The 16,397-nt window shown below is 32.7% G+C and overlaps 1 protein-coding gene across 1 annotated transcript in view; it reads left to right on the top strand.

The window, feature by feature from the left end:
• The window catches only part of CADM2 (cell adhesion molecule 2), a gene marked incomplete at its 5' end in the record, with an annotated part of 343,268 nt that overhangs the window by 257,301 nt on the left and 69,570 nt on the right, over positions 1–16,397 (top strand). Inside the window, one exon of the mRNA XM_059165081.1 lies at positions 1,491–1,610. Within this exon, the coding sequence (XP_059021064.1) occupies positions 1,491–1,610 (120 nt within the window). The remainder of the gene's footprint in view (positions 1–1,490; positions 1,611–16,397) is intronic.

The following is a 16,397-nucleotide window of genomic DNA, read 5'->3' as shown; positions in this document are numbered from 1 at the left end:
GTTCTATTTTATGATCATGGTAATCGCACACCAGGCAATACCCATTTTCTCCAGTGATTAATGTAGCACCATTGAGTTTTTAGAAGGTTGTTTTCTTAATTTGACTGTCTAGAAAGCATTTTCCCTGTTGAAAAACAGGTGTAAACATCAATACCCGAGATAAGAGAGCGAGCTCCTACTGTTTTCTGATGTCTCTAGTGTAGAGAATCCAGCAGGTTCAAGTCTGAGGATTGAGGAGGGCTAATTTATCAGAAGTAAAAAACTAGAAAATTTTTGGTGTGACTCAAAGACTTTAGCTGAGAGAATGACAGGAAGCCTTTTAACAGCAAAATAATCTGTCAAACACTTTGAATATATAGGGACTGTGTGGCAAACATGTGAAATCAAACCCCAGCACTGTAATTATAGGTAATTTGTGAACTGTTTCTCATTTCCTCACTGTGTAAATTATATGCCTATCCACTTGAGACAAGATTTGACTTTTTGAGACTCTTACTGAGGTTTTATAGCTTGACACTGGCTACATTGTTTCAGTGTTTCCTACACCGCTCGTCAAATTTTCAGCCAGTTTTGAGTGAAAGGAAGATTTTTGGTGTAAAATTCTAAGTTGTTCTTTCTGTTTATTATGTTTTCTCTATCGGAATCTAGTGTTGACTTTTGTCAACTTTGACTAATTATGGGCTAGGGGTGGAGTATTATGGTTCAAGTCTATGTTCAATAACCTCTCTTATGTATGCCAAATAAAATAAATCATAAACCTTTCAGAATATTGGGTTCCATGCTAGTTGACTCAATACTTGTTAAAGACTCCTAGGTACTGCAAAATTGTTAGAAGGCGTTACCAGCTAATCAGGGTAAGATCTGCAAGACTCTAAGCTGTACATTAACATCATTTGTGAGAAAAAGAAAAGCAAAGTAATAATAATAACAATTAGCTTCTTTTTTTTGTTTGTTTCTAAAGATTGCTGTCATCTTATTTCCTACCATTAAATTTTCCTAAAAGAAAAAAAAATCAAAAAAGCATTTAACATACATATACTCATCCATCATTAACATTTCTTTAATCTTTTATGGTGGTGTTTTTTGTGTTTATTTCTGTTGTGTTTTTTCTTTGTTTACTTCTTTGACAAAGCATGTCACTTTTGGTTTTACCTGTTTCTATTTTGCTACTGCATGTCACACTTTTCAAATGACTCAATGAACAAATGAATTCTTGTCATTTTAAATTTCACTTTAAATATTACAAATAATCTGCTTATTCTCAAGCATTGCTCCAAGTTTTTGCTTTGTGTGGGAGCGGGAAAAAGAAGTGAAGAAAAAAAATGACAAGAACCATGTGGTACAGCCAGCTTTGTACCTGATAATCTGTGTAAGCCTGTTAAAGTTAAACCTAAATAAGACTTATGTATTTATAATTTGAATCATTTGTGTTTCTCTTTTGTTTGCATGATATGATTTTGTTTTATATTTTGTTTTTTTCCACTCACCAGATGTTCCCAACACTTTGCTTTCCACTACTATCATCCCCTCCCTTACCACTGCAACAGTCACAACCACTGTAGCCATAACAACCAGCCCAACCACATCTGCAACAACCAGCAGCATAAGAGGTACAGTATGCTTCTTTGTTATGGCCTGGAAAACACATTAAATGAAGCTTTAAAGGGTTTTTTAAAAGGGTAGAAAAATCGAGATCCAATTTTACTTCATTATAAGAGTAATTAAGTCACCTAAATTACTATCAGTTAGGGTTATTGGAATAGAATATGAGGCAAGATGGTACATTTAATTTTTTTAGTGCCACTTATGACGCTTATGAAAATATTCCAGAGTATAGGTTAAAAATATATGGAGCAAACACCGAGCCAATTTAAATGTGAACATTGGACACTTTTTTTTTTCTTTTTGCTTTGCCTTATAAATGTAAGCAAAGAAATAAGATGTTCAAGGTTGCAAAAGTAGCTTTTGCTTTTTAAAGATCTTTGTTTAATGTTAATGACTTATTCTTCTGCCACTGGATTAAAAATACTCACAGTGTTGAATGTGTTCTAAAGATTGGCATAATTCGTGGGATCATTATAAACTATTAACCACATAGAACTTTTAAGTAAATATTCAACATGTCATCCTAAAGTAGGATGTCATTTTAAATAGATCTCTGAGTAGATCTATTTAGTCTACTAACAGAATGTTCTAAAAACAAATATTGGTAAAGCTGTTCAGGATCATAGGAATTCATTTGGCTCTGTGAGTAACTTCCGGTATTGGTTTATTAATAAATATTCTTGCCTTAAGGAAAGCAACCTTGAAGAAATAGAAGTAATCTTTAAAGGCAAAAAATAATTTCATTATGGTTCAGAAATACAAGAAAGCATTCCTGAGCAGTCATTAAGTGGTTAGTAGGTTATGAAGAAATTAAACAAATTTTAAAAGTGCATTATAGGAAAACAGATTTTAAACTTAATTTTTGCATAAGCAATGTTCAAAGATAATTTGTCCTATTTAAGTCTGTCTTTTTGTATTTATACATGTTTTGTTTTGTGTTGGCTATACTAATATGTGTTAAACTTAACAATTTAACTTGAAATCATGGGGACTTTACATTAATATATGTTAATTAAAGTTGTACTAAGTACTGGCTTAACATTATTTTCCTTTACTTGTAAAGGTTGTTCAATTAGACTGTTTTCCTTGGGATTTTATTGATTTGCAAAATTAAATTGAGTTGTTAGCTTTGATATAACAATTATCATATTATACTTTTGCTTCTGAAAAACATCTGATATTAGATAATTATTAATGTTTAATAATCATGTCAACTCTATTATATGATATATGATTGATAACTGAAATTTGATAATAATAGCTGTAAGAATTTCTAAAAAATTCCTATGTTTATTTTAGTATTATTAAATGAATTGTATTTGAGCTAAATCTACAAGTAGGAAGAATTTAAAGATCTTTCTCATAACAATTTATATGGAAATGGGAGAAAGTAATAAAAATGGAAAAAGGTAAAAAATACTTTGTGATATTGTATGAAATGAGAGATGCCTAAATTTTTACTTTGCTTCAATTTATTATTTTCCAAAGATTTTTACAAATAGTAACTTATGTGAAATGCAATTATTGCATGCTAACCAAATCTCTATGATAATATTAAGTTCTGACTGTGCAGACAAATCACTTTGATGGATAAGGATGGTGACATCGACTAATTTTTTTTTTGAAGTCCTACTTATAACAAAAAAAGTTGTTAATATTCAATTATTCTTTCCTCTTCAAAAACATTTATTGAGGATGGGGTCATGCCAGACAGTGTGATTATGGAAATTAAACATGTTTTATCTAAAATCACTAGCAATTAAATTAATGCATCCTTCCCAAGTAACCAGTGTCTGTGCTTAATGAAGGAAAAGTATTCATGTCCTTCCTGGGCATATATGAATACACAACTTAGAATAAAATTAGAGAAAAATGTTTATTTCAAAGTGAAGTATTTAATAACCTATTTTATATTTTTTCACATGCATCTTAAGTGGAATCACTTACTGTATCTGAACCAGCCAGTTAAAATGAAATCAGTTTTCTACCTTTTCTAGTAAATTCATTTTTACAAGTTTCCTAAAATGTTTTGTGTAATTTACACCATGGACTTTAAATGTGGTAAAGAGTTTTCTGCAGTAGAACATTACAAATGTCACAGAAGACACACAACATTCCATTATTTTTACTTAAAAAATGGAAGGTATTTTTCAAAAGGCACCAAAATATGTGGAAAGAAAAAGTATTTTTTAAGTTAGGCAATTCATAGTAGTTATTTTTTTTTTTTTAAAAAGATTTATTTATTTATTTGAGAGAGGCGGTGAGGGGGAAGGACAGAGGGAGAGGGAGGAGAGAATCTTAAGCAGATTCTGCATTGACTATGGAGCCCAGTTCAAAAAAAAAAAAAAAAAAAAAAAGGTTAAACATAGTAGTTATTTTGTATAGAAAAAAAAGCAATGTTGACTTTAAGTGTTAGTCTAATACCTACTTTTCTCTCCCATCTTCAACAAACCACTGAGGCCTGGGAAAGTCATCAAGTGCACTTGTATCATTAATGTTCTAGTCCATATTTGAGGGAGTAGAAGACTCAGTCAGTAGATAAGCATTTTTATGAATTATTTTATGTATTTATCTGTTTAATTTCCATTGCCATTTACTAGAATATGAAGTTCATCAGAGCGAGGACTTTTTTTCATTTTTAATTTGAGTACAGTTGACATATAGCATTATGTTAAGTTTAGGTGTCCAGCATAGTGATTTGACAAGTTTATACATTATTCTGTGCTCATCACAAGTGTGCTACCATCTGTCACCATGCAGTGGTAATACAGTATCATTGATTATATTCTTCATGCCGTGCCTTTTATTACCATGACTTATTCATTCCGTAACTAGAAAGCCTGAATCTCCCACTGCCCTTCACCCATTTTGCCCACCCACCACCCTTTTCCCCTGGGAAATATCAGTTTTTTCTCTGTATTTATAGGTCTGATTCTGCTTTTTTTTTTAAATTTTTAATTTTTTATAACATATATTTTTATCCCCAGGGGTACAAGTCTGTGAATCACCAGGTTTACACACTTCACAGCACTCACCAAAGCACATACCCTCCCCAATGTCCATAATCCCACCCGCTTCTCCCAAACCCCCTCCCGAATGTTTATAGCAACAATGTCCACAATAGCCAAACTATGGAAAGAACCTAGATGTCCATCAACAGATGAATGGATCAAGAAGATGTGATTCTGCTTTTTGTTTGTTGTATCCATTTCTTTTTTTTATATTCCACATATGAGTGAAACTATATGGCAATTGTCTTTCTCAGTCTGACTTATTTCACTCTAGGTCTATCCCTGTTGCAAATGGCACAATGTCCTTTTATATGGCTGATTAATATTCATGTGTATGTACGTTTGTATGCATGTGTATGCATATGTATGCATATGTATGTGTGTACGTTTGTATGCATGTGTGCATGTGTATACCATATCTTCCTTATCTATTCATCTATCAGTGGATGCTTAGGTTGTTTCCATATCCTCGATAGTGTAAATAATGTTGCAATAAACATAGGGGTGCAAATTTCTTTTTGAATAAATGTTTTCATTTTATTTGAGCAAATATCCAGTAGTAGACATATTAGATCATATGATATTTCTATTTTTAATTTTTTAAGGAGGTTTTGGGGTGCCTAGGTGACTCAGTCGTTTAAGCATCTGACTCTTAATTTCTGCTCAGGTTACGATCTCACAGTTGTGAGATCGAGCCCTAGATACGACTCAGCACTGAGCATGGAGCCTGCTTAAGATTCTCTCTTCCCCTCTCCCTATACCCCTCCCGTCCCATGCTCTTTCTCTCCCTTTCCAAAAAAAAAAAAAAAAAAATTTTTTTTTTTTTTAAGTAAGCTTTGTACCCGTTTTCACATTGTTGTAAATTTTGCACTTATCTTTTTTAAGTTGACTGGTATTCTTTTAATTGTTTATTGCCTATTAGAGCTTTCAGATGCAATTATTCTTTAAATGCAATTCATTTATAAAATTAATAAAGGACTTTTCAAAATTATAGTTAAAAAAGATTGTAATAAGAATGTACTGCCTAAGAAAAGGTGAGAACTATAGAGGACTCAGTATTCTCATCTTGCATTTTTTACTTTATTTGTTTTTATGGGGTTTAAATGTTATTTCTTATATTTCATAAATTATAATTTACCTACTATCTATATATTTAATAAGTGACTGCTAATGAATCACCATTTGTGTCTCCATCTACACTTTTTCACTGCTATTAAGTTTTCCATCCTCAAATATGATAAACATACATTTAAATAATCACTCCTGTGGCTGTATTAGAAATCAAGGGATTGGGAGGGAGACAAACCATAAGTGACTCTTAATCTCACAAAACAAACTGAGGGTTGCCGGGGGGAGGGGGTTGGGGAGAAGGGGGTGGGATTATGGACATTGGGGAGGGTATGTGATTTGGTGAGTGCTGTGAAGTGTGTAAACCTGGTGATTCACAGACCTGGGGATAAAAATATATGTATATAAAAAATATATGTTTATAAAAAATAAAAAAAAAAAAAAAAAAAAAAAAAAAAAAAAAAAAAGAAATCAAGGTGATATAGAACAAAAGAATATCCTCAAATCACCAGCCACAACCTTGAGAATTTTCAAAGCTCTTCAGTTTATACATAAAATGCATTTCTTTTAGGAGGAAGCAGAGCTTCAACTATATGGGATGAAAGCTAGCAATTAGCTGTATCTTGTTACAAATAGAGGTGTTAAGACATGGAGAAGCCAGTACACTTGAGCAGTCCTGGGCAAGAGGAGGATAAAAAGTGCCCTAGAGGCATTTTTGGGTGTGAGTTTTGGTTATTCTGCTTACAAGGTCTTTGGTCTTCGACAAGGAATCAAATTGAGCCTCAGCATTTTTATCAGAAAAATGAGAAACACTTGATAGAAGCACTTAATTCCCAGATTGTCTTGAGGATCAAATAATATCTAGAGTTCTGGAAACATAATCACCACTCAGTATATAATAGGCTTATTTTTCAGTTGTTTTTAGTAAAACAAATGTGTTTATCTATAGCTGTATCATGCAATTACTGAAATCATATATATATATATATATATAATTATATACATAACTCTGGAAAAAATTTTGGTATTAGTTACTGATTACTTTTAAGCCCAATTTTTATTGTTTATACAAAACATCAGATAAAATATTTCTAGAGCATATAGAATTTATCTATCTATGAATATAGCAATAGTTGATAAACTTATTCTGTGTTTATATCATATAGCTAAAATCTGGACATTTTATAGATCTCTTAAAATTATTTTATTATAAAAGAACATTGCTACAAGACATTTTAATTTCTACTTTTGGAAATTGCAGGGTTTTTTTTTTTTAAGTCTAATGGCCTGAATAATCCTATCATTCAGTTCATATGACAGATATATTCTCTCACAAAGGTTTCTTATGTTATTTTTTCTTTTGGATCACTGTGATAAATTTTAATTAAGTTATAAGTTAGATATGATAATTTATGAAATGGTTCCAAATAACCTGATGTGATTTCTAGTATTAATATTCTTTTAGCATGGTATAGTTTAATTTGAAAACTTTTTCACTTTGATTATGTCATAAGGCTTTAATTTCATAACTATGTCATACTGTAAGAATCTTTAACAGTATCATTACTGTACAGATTAACAATATAAAGGTACTGAATTTTTTTAATTGTATATGAGACAATGACATATATCAGTGGTTATGTCTATTTATCATCATTTTTAAAATTAATATTCATAAGTGAATGTTTTATATTTATCAAAAGAGAAAACTTATAACTTCCTAATTGGTGTTTTTGGCTCTGTACAATTGTTAATGTCTTTCAAATACAAAAATGTGATGATAGAAATAAAGAGAAGATACAAAACTTCTGATATATTTCCTGTCCTTATACTAAGAGTCTGTTCAAATGCTTTATGCATTTCAATACATCAAATGAGGAAACATAATTCCAAACTTGATGGCAAAATTGTTTATATAGTCTATCTTTGTAAACATCTAAATGAGTTATTGGTTCAAATATAGATTTGGGTTTACTTTAGACTTTGAAATGGAAAAAAAAATTTATAGTAATACAATTATATCATTTGTCTAGTAATCTTAACCAATTTATTAATTAGAATGAGGCTCATTGCAATGGGACCTTATTTTAGCATGGCATTATAAAACAAAAACAAGGGACATCTTTTAAAAATTTAAGAATTTGGCCATTATCAAACTATCTGCAACTAGAATAATGACCAAACACAAAATTTAAAGATGGGTACCACTGCATTGATTGCAGCCTATTGCTAGTAATGCCTTCAGATAGGAATGCCTAAGGCACTGTCCTTAGGCATTTACTCCTAATATTTATAGGAGACCCCACAGACACTTACTCCACTGGGGCCAGTGTTGTGATGGGACTAGCCCTTGTGGTTCTTATTATGAGCTCAGGATACATTTTAGCAAGAAACCATGGGAAACTTTGAGTCACAAGATTTATTAATCAGTTCCTGGAAGGCCACTCAATGAGGTCACAAACAGAAAGAGAGACCATGCATGGACCTGATGCTCTGCCTTTATTAGAGCATCCAAAGGTTTTGGGGTCACTAACTGGCGAATTTGAAGCATAAGAGTGGGAATGAGGGCACAAGAAGGAAGAAGTGCGTTTACTCCAAGTGGTCAGTTACCTAAGCTACCCAACAGTTTCTGAAAGAGGAAATCTCACAGGTGGGGCAGCAGAATTCCTTATCTTGTTGTTTGGCTAGCAGCTGTATTTTACTGCAGGCAATATGTTTTTTCATTTATTTGAAATAAATACCTTAAGGGGTATCCTAGGATCCTGGGATAGAGTCCAGAGTGGATCTCCCTGCTCAACAGGGAGTCTGCTTGTCCCTCTCCCTCTGCCTGTCTCTCTCACAGGCTCTCGCTTTCTCTCTCCTCCTTTCACTCTCCCTCCCTCTCTCTCTCTCTCTCTCAAATAAATACATAAATAAAAGTCTTTAAAAAAAATGGATATCTTGACAATCAAAAGCTTAATGTCAAGCTCTTCTACTGAAGTTCTCAATTCTTCACTACTGAATAGCATGGTAATTTTGTTACTTATGTTTAAAAATGTAGTATTAAGTGAAATATTTTAAATCATGCATGTAGAATATAATGAATTTTAGCATATACCAAAACTCTTTTAGCCCATATGCTGCCATTGTATTTTTAAATCATATGAATGGCATAAAATTGAGTTATTTAAATGTAAATGAAATTAGGAGCTTGTTTGACCATTAAGTATAATCCTAAAATAGTACTGTCTAAAAGATCTTAATAAATACTTTCTTCTCTACAAATTTATTGAAGTAATCTAAGTGACTTGTAAAAAAAAAATTCATTAACACAAAGTTAAACATTTAGCAAAAAAGTTGCTAAACTATTTACTTTGTGCCAGCATAAAGACAAATTATAAAATTCCACACATATTTAATATAGTCATTTTTAATGAAAACATTGGTCTAAAATGCTGATTATGCAATAGTGTTTTTATATGTAGATTTCTTTATTTTGATTGTTCTTTCCTTTCTCTGGCTTCAAAATACAATAAACGTTAATAAAATGAACACAATGTGCATATATGTGTCCTCCAAGCCACTATCTAAAGCATCTATTTAATTAAATAACTTTTAAAAGCAATAATGATCTAACCTATGCTTCTATTCTCTATTTCCTTTATATCAAAGAAAGTCTAGTCTATCTTTACTTTTTTTTAATTAGTTTATTTATTTTCAGCTTTTATTTGGATTTATTAATGTGTCACCTCCTTCCCTTTTTGGTATAGATACTTTATTATTTTTTTTTATTTTTTTTTTTTAAAGACTTTGTTTATTAATTTGACAGAGAGAAATCACAAGTAGACAGAGAGGCAGCCAGAGAGAGAGAGAGAGGGAAGCAGGCTCTCTGCCGAGCAGAGAGCCCGATGCGGGACTCGATCCCAGGACTCTGAGATCATGACCTGAGCCGAAGGCAGTGGCTTAACCCACTGAGCCACCCAGGCGCCCCTGGTATAGATACTTTAAAAATTGGAATCTAAAATCATAAACATTTAACAGAATAAAAGAAAAAGCCAACACTGAGAAAGAATAAATGGAGTATAAACATTAGAGCTCCAAGTTAGTCACTATAAATGCACTCAAATAGAGCATTTGCAATGGTAAAATATATCATCTCGACACAGTTAAATCCCAAAGTGTGCAAATCAAGAAGTTGTTTATGAGGTTGTATTATGAGTGTTTAGCTATTAAAAATGTTTCTGGTTTTATTGGTGGTAATAAAACAAAATTTGCATGGTGTTGTGAGCTTTTAAAAATTAAGTGTCAATATGTTGTTTTGTTTTTTTTTTCCACTTGGCAAAAACTAAGTAATAATTCAGTCTCCAGATGGTCCATATAGTGAGACTTGCCTATCTGCAGAAAGACAGGTTTCTACATTTAAGCTGTAAGTGTTGCTACATTTCCATAAGTCTTTTTAAAAACAACAATTATTATATGAAATTGATGCCATTTTAAAATTAAATATTGAGGGGCACCTGGGTGGCTCAGTGGGTTAAGCCTCTGCCTACGGCTCAGGTCATGATCCCGGGGTCCTGGGATCGAGCCCCACATCGGGCTTTCTGCTCTGCAGGTAGCCTGCTTCCTCCTCTCTCTCTGCCTGCCTCTCTACCTACTTGTGATCTCTGTCAGATAAATAAAGAAAAAATCTTTAAAAAAAAAATTAAATATTGAAACATAGCTTATAATGAAAATAGGCTACTAAAAATGTTTCCTACTTAGAAAGAGGAAGCAACACATATGGTCCATAGCTTAGAGCAATTTCAACCTTGCTACCAGTGTTGTGTTGCTCATGCTGAAGGGACATGCTACAGGCCGGGCGTGGGAGAGCGTGCTGACTGGAGGTCCCCATCTCTTAGTCTGCTATGGACTCACACATTTGAATAATGGCAGTGTTTCAGTTTAAGTTATTCCAAGATAACATAGAATGCTAAAGTCATTTTTTTGTATTCTCGTAGATCTTATTTGGAACAAGAATACATATCGCTTGTTATACATAACCACGTCTAACACCAAACGAAACTTTTGAGTCTGACTTGTATGAGGATGAACTCTAGCAAAATTTGAAAATCCTTAAATATTTACCTATTTCTTTTTAGCATTTGGGAAATAGTTGAGGAGAACTGATACTCTTATTTTCTTTCCAATATGACCTATTAAGGGAAGCAGTACACTTATGCTCTATTCTATTTTCTAAGGGCACTCTTGTGGTTTGTGCAATTTAAAACATCAAACATTTTTAAGAGTTTCATTTTAAGCTTGTTTATTTCTTTGGCTTAGATCAATTTAAACAGAAATCTTAGTTCTGTTAGTTTATATTTCTTCTAAGTAAATAGTTTCACTAATATTGTTTTTACTTCTGTAAATGTAAGAGTGTCTTAATTGATATTATGGTAATAAACCTAGATTTTATACAATCTAATAGCATACACATTTCCTACAAAACAACATCTAAGAAAGAAAAGAAAATGTTCCCTAGTAGACCATGTGCCATTTTCTGGGATTCATCTTTATATAGTATGTGTATACATACTAATGTTAAGTTTAAGATTTTCCATATTTATAATATTCCAGAAAGCACATCACTTATAAAATACAAAGACTTTGTCACTTATTACTAGGATGATGATCTGTTTTATATTTTAAAAGCTTAGACTATGTATATATATAAATGTATTTCTAGAACGTCTCTAAAATTATTTTTAAAATCATTAATAAACTAAACTGGTTGTATCTTTCTTACTAACCAATGAATTAAATTTATGAGCTGTGCCTTTGAAGCTGAAAAGATTGCTGGCACTGCCCTTGCTTCTTTGACACTCCACATGAAACACAGTTAATAACCTCCTGTGTTAGCTTGGTGAAACACCGAATTGATACTAATTATACCAACTTTGGGATAGAAGGTGACCTTGACTTCTGCTGGAACTTTCTACCAGGACAATAAATAAGAGCAAATGCCACAAAGCATGACTTCTGAGAAGGGTCTAATACAATCTATTAACTCTGGGGAGTTCATGGAATTATAATAAGTGCTTGAATAATTGTAATATTTTAAAACATATCTTGTTTCAATAGTATAGTAGTTTTTTTTTTTAATTTCTCTAGATTTCAAATAATCTCCCATTAGCTTTCTGTAGTCATTTAAATTAGCGGTGGCCAGAAAATTAAATGCTACCTGATGCAAAGTGTGTATAAGGAGACTGCAAGGCAAAGAGACAGATTTTCTGAATGACTTCTTAAATATGTCTATAATGCTTATACAGTTTTAGTATCAGAACTGCTTTATGCTAAAGCTGAGATAACACTGACTTTTAAGGGGAAAGACGTCTATAAAATAATTAAGAATAAGGACTAAGAAAAAATATTGTCCCAGTCAGTATACAGGCTTAAACTATTGCAAGAAAACCTATCAAGGCCAATGATGTATACCAGTTTCACAGTTTAAAACTTGAGTTCATTAGCTTTAAAAACGGTCAGCAAAGTCACTATAAATGCTAACAAGTTAGCAAGACCAGAAATCAAATTATTTTTTTACCAGTATTGTTTAAAGAATTACATTAGTATAAAGGGAATTCTGCTCAGTGCTCAGAATAATAAATGGAAACATCTAATTTAAGTCCAGTTCTTCTTCACTTTAGAAAAAATAAAAAGGTGAACTCAAATAACCCCAGGACTATTTTATTTAATTTAACTCACTAGTAAGCAAAGAATGCTGATTAATAAATATTTAAATAAAGAAAGAAAAGGCAACTTTAACATGAAGACTTCCAATAGATTCATTGAGAAACATACTTTTTTGAAAGTGTTTGAACCACATTTGATGTCTAAGAACAAGATTCCATAATGAAAACCAGAAGGATTTTCTAGAGTAGTCTGTGTTAAACTGGGTAAGCTGCAATGGTCTTAACATGATCATTTTTCTTTTTCTTTGAAGTCACGTTCTTTAAATATTGATTGCCAACTTTTTACGTTCCTAGATTAGTGTGTTACTCAGAATATCAGCAGGCATTGATGGCAGTCTCAAACAGTGTAATGAAAGAGTTTTTTAATGGGGAGACTTTCACAGAAAATATGGACAGTTTGGGAAACTAATATGGCATGTGGAGGCAGAAGAGAACTCTCAACAGCAAAGCATAGTAATCAGCCCTGGACCTGAAGGGTCAAAGGACGTGAACAGGGTATTCTAGTTAGAGAAGAATTGGGCCAGAAAAGGGGCAACTTGAAAAGGGCAGTGGTCAAAGAGGTATCCAAACCTCAGTCAGGTAGAGACACCAGGAGAGGAGGGATCAATATCAGACCGCTTGCTTCTCCTGTCTTCCAATATCTTTCCATTAATCCAATCCCAAGGAAATCAGAGGTCAAGGAATCTGGGTGGAGCCGTGCAGAGAAGTCAGGCTCCCAGAGCACAGAGCAAGGCAAAAAAGGGTAGAGGGTGAATTTGGGGGCCATAAGGAAAATGAACGGCAGAGACCCATGGGTGTAGAATGTTATCTAATTGGTTTAGAATATGTCATATAATTTGTTCACTCTAGAAAAAAGCTGTCAGATTTTAGTTTAGTTTTGGATTTTTCTCATAAATATACATATCACAAGTCCATAACAGAACACTAGTCATGAAGCTAGTAATGGTGGTAAGATAGCAGCCATTCAATTCACTTTAATATATAATTTCCCTTCAAGGCTACCATTGGAAAGATAAAAACACTCTCAATGTGGAGAGAAGATTATGAAGTATGGTAAGGCTGAGATTGTTGTGAGATACAATAAAATATTAACAATAATAATAATAATAATAAAATATATTCTTATTTAAATAACTTACTTCCCAAGAGGAAACCATTTTGAATCTTAGTGAGAGGAATACCCGTTCAATTTGTCGAGTAGTGAGAGATTCCTCATTTGAAATATTCTCAAATCTACTTGCATAGATGCAGACTGTTTTATTTGAAACAAATACTTTCAAAAACTTGGTTATGGGGGTGAGGGGAGCTCTAAAAACGAGTTAGCTGTAGGTTAATAATACAATGATACAGATATGTATTATTAACTTTCTATTAAAAGAATTCTAGTGTCATGTAGGCAAATAATTTTCAGTCTGAAGATAATAGCTTTTCAGAAAAGAAAAACATTTTCTTCAGAGAAGATTTTAGAAGAAGCAATCACAGTCTTTAATATATTACATGATATTTCTGCCTTTGATGTTTTTATGTGTACTTTATTAATTCAGCTAAGTTAGCAGATAGGAAACTTGTAAAGTAAAAACAATTCAGCTTGTTTTTACTCTGAAAGTTAACTGTCTATGGTACGTACAGCTTGTGCCCCTTGGCATTTCACACTCACACGATGGAAAGTTTTGTCGAGAGTAGGATATTAGAATTGTTTTCAAGGAACTAAGAATAACAGTCTAATTTTTCTGGTGTTTCTAGGTATCCTATTCCCTAGTTCTGAGATTCAGCTGGAAATTGAGTTCTGTATCTCATATGCTATTTTAGGGAACTGAAAACAAATCCTTATACACTCTCCTCTTAGATCTACCAGGTTAAAGACAGACATATCCTAGCTTAAATCCAAGTCAAAAGAAAAGACTATGCAAATTAGAAGGAAGTCCTAATGTTTCATTTTACTACTTCATTTTCATATTTCTAATTCCTCTATTTAATATTTGGCAATAAATCAATGGAGGATATTTTCAAGGCAATGTATATATAATGTGAACTTTTAAAGTAAATTAAATGGTGCTTTACTAAAAGGTAAAAATAGTATACAACAGTATACAACACAGTCTAAATGTATAGTTATGTTTCACTGGCTTAACAAAAAATATCATATATAGACTCAGCATGAGACAGTGAAATTAGTTGCTGGAAGCAGGATATTTTGGGGTTTTCCTGATTTGGTCTCTAGGCAAGGAAATTCACCTCCTTACTTAAGGGACTATGTGAATTCAAGATATTTCTCCACTCTTGAATTCTATGAAATATGATCTACATCATCTGAATCTTTCACCAACATTTCAGAGATCAGCATATTTTCTGGTGTTTTTCAATCAAAACTTAGGGATAAAATCCCTTTGTATTTGAAATGGCTGAAATAATTTCCTTAACATAATTCTTTACTTCCACACCCCATTTAGGTTTGAATGTTCTGAAAACTAAAAGATTGAAATGAATTATTAGATTCTGACCATGATATATGGCTTTTTGGTCACTGTTTCCTACCCAAATGCCCACTGAAAGATTATTTATACTATCTGTAAAATTTCTAACACCTCACATTATGGTGGTAAAATAAATATTGAGTTCCAGCTGTGATGTCCATAAAAATAACCCAAATAGCCCATTTTCATAGTTCTGTAATTGAGTCCAAAGTTTCTGTTGATCAAATGCTTCATAGCCGAAGTCCACAGTTTATAAAGACTTTCTGATACTATTTTCTCTTAGGCTTAAGACTGATCTATTTATATTAGATAAAAATGATTATAGAATAAAATGATGAAGAGCATGGCCTCTGCTGGACTGATATTATCTGGGTTCCTTTTTACACTTTGCCACACTAGAGTTTTGTAACTTTCCTTGAACTATCTATGTTTCAGTTTCCTGATCTAAACAATGCAGACAATAATAATAGCATCAACCTTATAATGTCATTTTGAAACTAAATGTATCTATGCATTGAATTTTAAAAATGCCTTGCTTGGGACCCCTGGCTGGTGCAATCTATTGATCGTCTGACTCTTGTTTTTGACTCAGGTCATAATCTCAAGAGTCCTAGGATAGAGCCACCCCAGGGGCTCTGGAGTCATCTGGGAGTCTGCTTGTAGATTCTTTTCCTGGGCTCCTCCTCCGGCTTGCATGCAATAAATAAAGAAATCTTTTTTAAAATGCCTTGCTTAGGGGCACCTGGGTGGCTCAGTGGGTTAAAGCCTCTGCCTTCGGCTCAGGTCATGATCCCAGTGTTCTGGGATCAAGCCCCACATCGAGCTCTCTGCTCGGTAGGGAGCCTGCTCCCCCCCTCCCCCGCCTGCCTTTCTGCCTACTTGTGATCTCTGTCTGTCAAAGAAATAAATGAAAAATCTTTGAAAAAAATGCCTTGCTTACAGTAACCACTTGTTAACTTTTATAATAATTATTAATAATTTACTTAAAATTACCCATCTAAACAACATAGGATAAAAATTACTACTTTTTTCTGACTATCAGTAAGATTAACTACTAACTGCTAGGTGAAGGCTGCAATGTGTGGTAAATAGGCCATCCTTAAAAATCATGGAAGTGTTCTTCAAAATCTAGAACGTCAGGGTTTCTGTTATGTGACTTAAAGTGGGTAGGATAAAAGAGTCTCATTGTATTTTCTAATTATTCAGTTAGGTCTATTATCAAATAAGTCAGAAACATTTTTAAACTAAAGTAATCTATTTTATAAAGAATTTTCTTTACCAAATATTAACACATTTAAATGGTCTTCAGTAGAAGAAATACCTAGTTTGGAGACCAGGTGCACGGTATGCAAGTTATACTGCTGCTTCTCCATCTCTGCTGTTTCTCCATCTCTAAAATAGTGATGCTCATTTACTTATAAGAGGTATTCTAATATGAAAACAAGTATTCACATTTTCTGTTGCCATAATATGGGTGGTTTTCTAAATATGGGGCTGCCATTATTAGAAAATATATTGAAGTTATATAATTCATC

This window comes from Mustela lutreola, chromosome 2 (assembly GCF_030435805.1).
Source record: "Mustela lutreola isolate mMusLut2 chromosome 2, mMusLut2.pri, whole genome shotgun sequence".
Lineage (NCBI taxonomy): Eukaryota > Metazoa > Chordata > Mammalia > Carnivora > Mustelidae > Mustela > Mustela lutreola.
This window is presented reverse-complemented; position numbering and strand designations above follow the sequence as displayed.